Source organism: Rhopalosiphum padi, chromosome 4, assembly GCF_020882245.1.
Source record: "Rhopalosiphum padi isolate XX-2018 chromosome 4, ASM2088224v1, whole genome shotgun sequence".
Lineage (NCBI taxonomy): Eukaryota > Metazoa > Arthropoda > Insecta > Hemiptera > Aphididae > Rhopalosiphum > Rhopalosiphum padi.
The window spans coordinates 18,974,683-18,985,961 of record NC_083600.1 but is presented as its reverse complement, the minus strand read 5'-3'; the positions used below and the strand labels follow the sequence as shown (position 1 = coordinate 18,985,961).

At 27.3% G+C, this 11,279-nt stretch overlaps 2 protein-coding genes and 1 non-coding gene across 3 annotated transcripts; all 3 read left to right on the top strand.

Annotated features, from left to right (window-relative positions):
- The first annotated feature begins 358 nt into the window (after window positions 1–358).
- Window positions 359–1,757, top strand: LOC132930313 (ubiquitin-ribosomal protein eL40 fusion protein). Its single transcript, XM_060996109.1, has 3 exons — window positions 359–519; window positions 863–1,063; window positions 1,443–1,757. The coding sequence occupies exons 2-3, from the start codon at window positions 874–876 to the stop codon at window positions 1,637–1,639; spliced, it is 387 nt and encodes a 128-aa protein (XP_060852092.1). The 5' UTR covers window positions 359–519; window positions 863–873; the 3' UTR covers window positions 1,640–1,757.
- A 3,380-nt stretch (window positions 1,758–5,137) lies between these two features.
- Trnar-ccu (transfer RNA arginine (anticodon CCU)) lies at window positions 5,138–5,210 on the top strand. The gene has a single exon. It is a non-coding gene; the product is annotated as a tRNA-Arg (tRNA).
- Window positions 5,211–6,046: 836 nt separating this feature from the next.
- Window positions 6,047–10,428, top strand: LOC132930470 (UDP-glycosyltransferase UGT4-like). Its single transcript, XM_060996360.1, has 5 exons — window positions 6,047–6,737; window positions 7,236–7,828; window positions 8,003–8,225; window positions 9,793–10,012; window positions 10,083–10,428. The coding sequence occupies exons 1-5, from the start codon at window positions 6,479–6,481 to the stop codon at window positions 10,330–10,332; spliced, it is 1,545 nt and encodes a 514-aa protein (XP_060852343.1). The 5' UTR covers window positions 6,047–6,478; the 3' UTR covers window positions 10,333–10,428.
- Window positions 10,429–11,279: the final 851 nt, after the last annotated feature.

Sequence of the window (11,279 nt, the reverse complement as noted above, 5' to 3'; positions counted from 1 at the left end):
AATTAAAAAGGTAGTTGCGCTCGAGAATGGACCAATATAACAATTATGTGGATTAACACCACAGAAAAGAGATTAACACTACCTATTACATAATTACATATTAATAAGGAAATTGCTATGTCAGTGAATGATATTATACTTACACATTCGAAAAAATCAAAAAGCAAAAATTTGATTTTGTTTTTTTAATGTGATTCGAATATTTTGTGGTGTATTATACCTACGTAATACGTATAAATATTTAAATATCGTTGATAATATTATATTTACTTAACATTTAAAAGCATTTATTATTTAGCGCCAATATTTTTCATTATACGTGATATCATTTTATTCATCGGGCACCGATGAACAGCGAACGTTGGCATACCTGCGTTTGCGGCTGCTTATTTGATAAGCGACATCGTATACTCGTATACTTTTCTTTACAAATCACATTTCTTCCTATTGGACTGTATTCGTGGTTTTAAACGACAAAATTTACTTGCGAATAGCTTTTGGTCTGCGCACAACCAGAAGGTAAGTTTTTTTTTACAAATTATCGTATTTTTAAAGCATTTCATTGAATGAGTTAAAGTAAACGAAATTAACAATGTCACGATTAAACACTAGTATTCAATAGAATCAAACGCTTACGCGTTGACGGAAGTCTTAACTAGTGTCTATGACCACATTTTAATTGGAACGATTTTTATTTTTTTTGATATTTATTCATTGGGTACCTATTACGGTTTATGTTTATTCATATTTATTAACACTAAGTGTTCGAATGTGTCATATAAAGCTCTTAAGACACGTTTTTAAAAATGTTTTGAGGTTATGTTGATACGTTAATTATTTACATGTTAATTTCATTTTACAGAACACATCAACATGCAAATCTTCGTGAAAACCCTTACAGGGAAGACCATCACCCTTGAGGTCGAGTCTTCTGACACTATCGAAAATGTCAAAGCCAAAATCCAAGATAAAGAAGGTATCCCTCCCGATCAACAACGTTTGATCTTCGCTGGCAAGCAACTTGAAGATGGACGTACATTGTCAGATTATAACATCCAAAAAGGTATGTTTATTTATAATTGTTCTCATCATTATATGTTATTAAATAGATTTAGTTATGTGTTTTATATAATCACTTAAATATAAGTTAAATATCCATCTACCAATTTATGATTAAGTAGTTACATTAATTTAATAACTATTAAGATTATTTTCTGAACTTAACACTATTATGAACACTATAACGTTTCACTTTTGTTAAATATTAATTAATTTATCAATTTAAATAAATCCATTATGTTAAATATTTATTCTAAATATAATTATCAGTGTTTAAATATTTTAATTTTTACTATTTTATGGTTTGTTACATAAACATAATTGGTAGTCGATCTTGATCTATATAATTTATATAAATTATTAATTTTTTTATTATTATTTAGAATCTACATTGCATTTGGTATTACGTCTCCGTGGTGGTGTTATTGAGCCCACTCTTCGTTTGTTGGCCCAGAAATACAACTGTGACAAAATGATATGCCGTAAATGTTATGCTCGTCTCCACCCAAGAGCAACTAACTGCCGCAAGAAGAAGTGTGGACACACTAACAACTTGCGCCCAAAGAAGAAGTTGAAGTAAACATATTTTGGTCATACTCCGAGGAAAACTACCAACTTTTTCCTGGTTTTACATTTTATCATTCAATTGTTAAATAACAAATTTATAAAACATAAATAAACCAAAAATAAAAAAAGAATGTCTTGATAATTTATTTTTGACAATTTATTATTCTTAAATTATAATTCATTTATATTTTACTATTTTTTTTTGTGTGGTGTCTCTTAGTAATTGGGAATCTTGATATCTACTAAAGAAAAATTAATTAAATTATTATTTATCTAATCCATAAATAATAAAAGAATTAAAAATAAATATTGGAGGTGAATAGGCTATTGGGAATTCGGGATTTTTCTGGTAGGACCCTGTTCATACCAAATTATGGGGCCCCCAGTCCCAATGGTATTTTATATTTAAAATGTTTTTAATAATATAATAATATCAAACTTTAATATACAATTTGGAAACAGTTTATTTTATTGGTATCTGGTTTATAATTAAATATGAATTAAATACTTTTGCATTAACGTTAATAATACATGACATTGCAAAACATTTTCTATAGTTTATATTTTGAATAATGAATATATTATTATTACGATGATATTGTAATATTGTCTATTTTTAGAGTATGATTATGATAAAGAAATGGGTATACTGTCAATTACAAATCTACGATGGTTGTATGTTAAAAGAATTTTTAGAAATTGAATGTTAATTAGTTTTGAAAAGGAAATGTTAACTAAAATCAAATGAAATATACGTTTATAGTATTTGCTAAAATTTACCATAATAATATTGATAAGATAGTTGCACAAAATGATCTATTAAAAAAAATGTATTTATTAGTAAATATGACTAGAGGTCGGATTTATAGGATTTATATTCTCTCTTAAATCCTTAAAATATGTTTTTATGTCATTTAAAATAAGCAGTATACTTTTTTAATAGTTTTACAAAATATTCTTTCAATATTAAAAAAAAAATAAAAATATATTAAGTAAATTTATTATTTATTAACTTAAAAAAAAATGTTTTGGCCATCGAATTCAATTCCCAATAACGTAAAATAGCCCCTGGTATTATCTAATTTAAAAATTAAAATTATCTTTAAAAAAAAATACTTTTCATTGATACTGATTTATTATAACTTATTTTTAATAATTTTTAAGACTAATCACAAATTCACAACATTTTAAGAGAATAGCTTAAGATATAATATAATTGAATTGAATTTGTTTTTTAAGGTTAGGGATTTACCCATACATATTATTTAATAAGTTCTCAGTTATATAGTGTAGTTTAAATGAAAATAGAAAAACAATTTATATATTTTATAACCATAGTGATTCAAAGTAAAACTATCTAGTTGCTGTTCCTTATTGTTAAATTATAATTTTTATAAAAGGTTATAACAAGGGGACATATTGTATATCTGAACATGTTATTTTGTTCTTACAAATATTTAAAATGCAATATTTTAGTTACCAAAACCCAAATTTGTATTGATAGTGAATTTAAATAACTATCAAACTGTGTTAAGGGTAGGTAAGAACAGTGTTTTTTATAATTTTATAATAAAAATTTGCTATGTTATAAGGTGAAGTAAACCCATGTGTGAGTGTATTGAGTTAAACATCCTCTTTAGTAGTTAAAATTGAATTAAATGTTTTAAATTTCTCATGTGTCAAACTTAAAAAATCTATTTGCTAGGATTATAAAAAATATAAATGTTAATGTAGACAATAAAATAAGACAAAAATATCATGTTTTGAAAGAGTTTAGTAAAAATATGAGTATAGAAATTTAACATACTTGATATCCTTCTGTATTTAATGTTTGTTTTACTATAAGCAACAGTAAACTTTTGTTAAATTTCGATCACAGTCATAATGTCTAGATATATGTTTTTACATGTACAAAATTTCGACTATTGATCATAATATGCACTTAATTAGAGTAATTAGACATTTATATACATAATCTGTTAATAACTTGCAAGTCAAGACTATAAAAATCTAAAATAGATGAGATTGTATAAAAAAAACTTCTTAGTTATTCGTCGCTTTATTCTCACTTATTTAAATTTTACAATAAAACTACATAATAAAAAGTTTACATATTAAAAAATACATATAGGTATAATATAATTAATACTTAAATAAAATAGTAGACTTAATTAATAGCTACCTACTGGCTAATATTAAATAAATACCAATACCAGTGTCTAGTGGTAGGTATTAGAAAATGTTCCTATCATCAGAACTTTAATATTGTAAATACCTATCAAACGTTTTATTTGTATTTTTTTTAATAATGAGATAACAAAATGACTGACAACCTCTTAATGTAATGTAACTTATGCCTAGACTACTTATTCCATGCTTTAAAATTATAACATATAATATTAGATAAATAGAGCTAGGCATGGCTATTTGCTATTACATATATTTGTTAGTACAATGCCACAATGTACACACCTACTTTAAATTAGGCACCTATATCGTGTATGATGTATTGTATTTATTTTAAAGTAAGTTTACCTTATTTGATAATTTTGAACCATGTATAGTATTTTTATTGTTGTATACATATTGCGGTGTATTGAACTATTTCATAAAACACTTAAAAATTATAAGTACAATTTCTAGAAAATATAAAAGGTCTTAATAAAGATTCTGACAATTACCTACTCAATTATATTGGGAAAAGCAAAAATAGATAATTCAAACTTCAGTCAATAAGAAGTAAATCTAACTATATCATTTTTTTTTTCATTTTTATAAATCATAATTACCTATGTTTGCGTAACAGTAATTGAATACTGGTAATTTATTTTATATTAAAACCAGATTCATAAGTATTATTTTAATAGAAAAAATGTTTTTTAATCTAACTCAAATAATCAAATAGCCAATAGGTAACAAAAATCTGTAATTCACATTAAATTGAGAATAGTGTAGGTAGTACCTAGTGTACATAACCTATGAACACTTTTTATGCATACAATAGTAGGTAAATATTTTTTACAGCAATAATCAGTTGAAAAGATCTTAAATTTAAAGTGTACATATCTAACAAAAAGTTTTGTTTTAATAATCGTGTTAGGACTGTTAATATCTAACAAAATTGCATGTGGAGAAATTAACATCTTCATGTAAGGTATTGGTATCTATTCTACCTACCTATCTATTTTGTATTTGCAATATTTGCATGCAATCAAATAACTCATATAATGATTATAATTTATTTAATTTGTAGTGGTTTGTATATTTTAGGGCATTATAATAATCTAAAATAGATGAGATTGTATATAAAAAATTTTAGGTCTTTAATATCAAGTAGGTAAGAGTTCGAAAATTATTGCAGTAAAAAAGTATCAGATATTATACAATATTAGAATTTAGAATAATTAGGATTAAAACTGTTATGTAATTTTTATTGTTAAGTACCATGTTTATATTATATAATGATAATAACGATTGTAACATGTTGCTCACCTCTAAAACTTCTTAGCTAGCCCCTGTGGCCTAATGGATAAGGCATCGGTCTCCTAAACCGGGGATTGTGGGTTCGAGTCCCACCAGGGGTACGCGTCAATTTTTGCAATTTGTTCGTGTTTTTCTTGTGCCACCAATGTTATATCTTTCTTATTCCTATACAATTTTTGTATTTACGTATTTTTATCGTTCACACACATTTGTGGTATAAGTATAATATGATATATCTGGTATACTTGAATTTATTGAGTTGAGGCTTAAGGAGTTTAAGAACATAATATCATTATCTAAGTAAAGAAAATATAATATCATAAAATTTTATTATTTTAGTTTTGAGAACATAAATGCATTATCTTATTAGTATGATAAATAATAATCGAAATAATTTATTACGAACTGGAATATTGGGATCGGGAATAAAATTTAGTACTTGGAAAGTCAACTTGAAATAACGAATTAATTATTTTGTATCATATTCGTTCTGCACGTTAGTGATCAATTTTTTTTTAACACGTCAAAGATAATATTCGTATAAATAAATGGATTCGCTCATCTCGTTTCAATTTTTTTTTAATTTAAATAAAACTTACGAAAAAGTAGGTTCTGCAGTAGAGTTTGTGTCAAGTGTACATAGATATTGAAAAGTCACTGTAAAATAAAAACTGAGACTGAAATAATCAAAAAAAGAAACATATTATAATATACATGGTTCAATAATATTATATTATAAAATCATAGAGCTGGACAGACCACAGACATACATATTATACGAGAGGGGTGTGCGATGGCATTGGTATAGTCTTGGAGTTAGTACTAATAACGACTATCGACCAGGTGTGAGGTGACAACCGGTGATGACTAAAGAGTTCCCAAAAGAATTCTGCTGACTTGCCTTCAGAAATACAGGCGACGGTCAAGTCAGTAGGTATTTTACGTTCGCGGCAGCGACATCGGCGCCGCCGTCCGTACCATCATTAATATTGTAATATTTTTCATGTACATATAGTGTATTAATATTTATTTTGAACTCTATATCAAGGTCTACAACAATGATTGAATTGTTATCAAGGTGATTTTATATGATGCGCGTGTTAAAGACTAAAGTACTGTACATATCAGACCCAACGGAGACCGCGTGATGACGAGACTATTTTGAAATAGCCGTATTCAGTATAATAATATACGAGTGTACGAACGACGACGCCTAAACAAAATCATGTTTTACCTTTACCCTTTTAGTTTTTTCACGACCACGAGTAATATGTATTAATTCTATTCGATCTATAAGTCTACGGACCCGCAATATCGTTTTATAACAATTTATGAAATTTACCTATTTTTTTATTTTTAATACACGATTATGTTCTCATCTAAAATGTGGCCGAGTTCGTTTTTTTATTCTGCAGTCTTATGCATCGCAGCCTGCACCACAGTCGCGAGGGCGGCAAATATATTAGTGTTTATGCCGTTGCCGATCAAAAGCCATTTTCGCGGATATCAGCCGCTGTTCGAAGAGTTAGCACACCGAGGACACAATGTAACGGTAGCTAGTTCGTTCCCTCTAGATCGTCCGATAGCCAACTATACGGATATAGGACCGTTTGTTAACAAAAATAGAGGTTCGTATACTTTAAAAATGCGTACAATGTTATAAATAATCGAAAACGCATAAAGCGAATTCTATCATCAATGCGGTTCAATTACAAAATTATAATTTTATAGATTTTTTAAAAATATTAATTAATATTGAATTTAATTCAGACTCACCATTCTGTTTCACTCGCGTTTATGGATATGTATAATGAATATTATTTAGTATATTTGTTCTCGTTTTTTTTTTCATAGTACCTAGTATAGAATATTTTTTGTTTATCGCTCTAATTAGTAGCTAAATTAATACATTGTACAATGTACAAAAACCATATACTATTTACTCGAATACTCGACTATATCAGTTCGTTATATCAATCATATTATAAATTATATATTAGCATGTTGTTGTATTTGATAAAAATATAACGATGGTATAGACATAAAATATTTTGTACCTAACTGAAATTTTAGCCGAATATTTTTTTTTTACATTTTATTAACTTAACAGTTAATTCTTGTTTCAGAGAGAAATGTAATGGATTTAATACACATGAACTTTGTAACGTCGGTCCAGGTGAAATGGAGCCTTGGCGTAAAATTATCCGAAACAGTCATGTCGAACGAAAACATGAAAAGGTTCATGCAACAATCGAGTTCGAATTCGTTCGATTTGGTCATGATCGAAACGTTTTGTCAAGAGTACACTGTCGCCATGGGCCACAAATTTAACGCCCCTGTCATAAATCTGGCACCGGCAATGCTCTGGGTCAGTGTCAGCAAATGGCTACACGTTCCTTCCACATTTTCATATATACCGGACGTGTGTTTACAAACGGCGGGCAACATGGGCTTCGTAGAACGATTAAAAAACACTATAACTGGGCTCATGCAGTCTTATGTTGAAAATTACCTATATTTACCTAAAATGAAAGAAGTGATGAACACATACTTCAAGTACGAAGGCTGGGAGTCCAGGCCTCCGCTCGAGCATATGTTGAACAATGTGTCACTAACATTGGTCAACTCAAATTTTGCGATTGGTGTAGCTAGACCGTATTCTCCCGGGATCGTTGAAGTAGGTGGAATGCACATAAAAAATCCAAAGTCTTTACCCGAAGTGAGTTATAAAAGTTAGTTATACCTAACTGATATAAAAAGGTACTAATTGGCAATTGCTGTATACTACTTCTGCAGTATGCTTTTCTATTCTGGAGTTATCTGTCAATTCGAATAATTTGTATTAGTTGTGAAAAGTATTTTTTTTAAAAATATTTTTGTTTTCCCATTTTAGAATCTTCAAAGTTTTTTAGATGATGCAGATGAAGGAGTAATATTTTTCAGTTTTGGTACGGTGGTCAATTTAAATGACTTACCTAAAGAAAAATTGAACATTTTTCTTAGTGTTATTAAAAAATTAAAACAAAAAGTAATAATCAAGTGGATACCTAATGATAGTGTACAGCTGTCTAAAAACATTATGACTGGTTCATGGTTTCCACAAAACGACATTTTAGGTAAATATGTTAGTAATATAAAATAATAAGAATTGAATTATCACTATTTTTAATTTTGATTTTTGTTGTTACATACATGATTTCAGGAGCGTATCCAGAAATTTTTCAAGGGGGTGGGTCCAAATTTTTTTAACATAAAATTTCCAACAATTAGTGGTTTGCACCTTAAGAATTTTAAATTCTGTCAATCATTGGGATGAGTCTAGACCCGAACCCCCCTTGGATACGCCCCTGTATGATTTATATTGGTACCTACTTTACAGGGAAAGTTAAATAGGTACGCCTAATATAGTACTATAAGGAATTTACTACTTAAGTAGTTAAGTGCTTAGTGCTTACGACTTATTTGATATTACCTATATAATAATTTATGTAGGTATAGGTATAACTAACTATATAAAACATTAATTTCATTTTTAAATGAAATTTTTTGCCACACAGAAAACTTAGACATGGACATGGCCCTGGAAAAGTAAACATTGCACCATAATCTACGCTACTTATTGTAATATAATTAATTTACATAGATTTGTATATGTATATATTATATGCAGTGAAACCTGTGTATATAACGAATAGCCACAAAACCATCAAAATTGTTTTTTATAAAAAGGAATTCATTGTAAATATAGGTTTAAGTATTTTTTAGTCAAACTCACACCTTTAATTGTATACCTATAGGCTATATAGGTATATAATTAAACATAGGTTATATATTATAAATTTATAACTATGAATTTATGAATTTATACACAATTGACGTTATTAATAACGGAAGTACAAGACTTACCTAGAAGACTTTATTACACCCACATATAACTATGAGATTACTTATGTATTTGGTTTTAATCCCGTTTCTCATAACAACCGACGACGCTGTGTATATAATATATGACATTACATTGTATGAAATTATATTTGAGTTTGAATTAAGACTATTGTTTATTATTTGTTGTCGGGAAGAAATATTATTGACCGTCTCTGTAATAGTAAGCGTCATTATTATGGGTTAAAATTATTACAGGTTAAAATACACTGGAAAACCTATCTTATCGGCCTTTATTATTTTGTCATATGTTTACATGTATATATAATATATGTGTATATTATGTTACTGGAAATTATGACAACTTCTAATAAAGTAGAATGATTACCTACCATCATTTTTGTAGTTTATTATAGGCAATGTTTATCACTTATCAGTAGTTATCACGCATCACTTTCCTACTTTTAAAGTCTTAAGAATTAATTTCGTATCGAATATATTGAGTGTATTATTTACATTTAGCTATAGGACAAATAAATCAAAATATCTAAAAAAAAAAAATTAAACTGACTATTGTTTATTATATTGTTTTGGGTATTATATTATATTTTAAATAATTTACATTTAATTTTACTGTGTACTTATCATTTCCTGCTATCGTCTGGAAATGTTAACATGTACTACCTTTATAGGTAACAATATAATTTATTTCCCTTAAGTATTAGGAATTGTCATAATCTCTAAACTGTAACATTTTTGGTAATATATACATAGGTATTTAGTATGTATTATATTATATAGCACATCCAAACGTTAGACTTTTCATAACTCACGGAGGATTGCATAGCATAGAAGAAACCGTTAGTAACGCAATACCTATAGTTGGAGTACCATTTTTTGCTGACCAGTATTTAAATATGAAAATAGTTGAGCAAAAAGGGTATGGTAAATTAGTAAATTTTTTTGAAATGACTGAAGAATCGTTTGAAAATGCCATCAAAGAAGTATTGTCGAATGTGATGTATGTCTAAAGTATTTAATAAATTAATAAATAATAATATAAACTCTAAAAATAAATTATTTTAAATTAGGTTTAAAGAAATGGCAAAAATCCAGAGTCAGGTATTCAAAGATCAACCAATGAAACCCTTAGATCGAGCTGTTTATTGGGTCGAATATATTATTCGGAATGGCGGAGCTGAACATCTTAAAAGTGACTCATTAGAGTTAAATGATGTACAGTATTTTTTGTTGGACATATCATTGATTTCTCTTATATTAACTGGACTGATTATTTGGTTATGTAGTTTTGTAGTTGCACAAATTATATCTAAAAAATAAAATACAGCATAATTTCTTATTTTAAAACTTATTTATACAATTTTGACTTTGTAAATTATTATTATTAATCAATAAAAATATTTTTAACAAGTATAATTTTATGTTATTTTTTGAATTGTCTATTTTTTTTATTTCCTTGTAAGTAAATAAGTACTTATATACAAAGTGAAAAATCTAATGGTAGGTATATATATATATATACTGCCCCCCTAAGCCAAAAGGCAGTGAGCAACAATGTAGTAGTTTTTCTGAATCATATTGGTTTTTTTTATCACATTATCAAAATGAAATAATAAATTAATAATTCTCTAATAACTTGTCCTGTAGAATCCAATAACACTCATAAATAATATAAACTCTAAAATACATTTTAACATTCTTAATACCTCTACACGCTACACGTATAAACATACTTTTAGCTTAGATAAATAAGACATTAATACTACACAAAAATATCGTATTTTAAATACCTTTGTAAAACAGGAACCAATTCAGTCAAATGGGAACTTCAACTATTCCTATGATATATTATACTACATATAAAGTAGTATTCAACACAATTCTAACGTAGACCGTTGGTTTTAATTTTACATTTTGAGCGGAGCAATAAACAGCTTGTCATCTGCGGATATTAAAGTATTATAAATTAAACAAAATTTGCCAATTATAATACACAAAATATGAAAAATTTGGAATTACGCTGCACGTGGAAATACCATACATATATTATTATTTTTTATAAATAACTCAAAATTTGAAGATTAAACAAATTCAATTAACTAATTAAATTTTGATATGTTATACAATATTTTTTCTCAAAAAATAAAAAAAAGTCATTAACATCATTAAATATAATTCAAATTTAAATATCCAGAAAATGTAGAGCTTTAGCGCTCTCAGTTTTTTTAATCGAAATTGAGTCCATGGTTAAAATTTTTAATTTAACT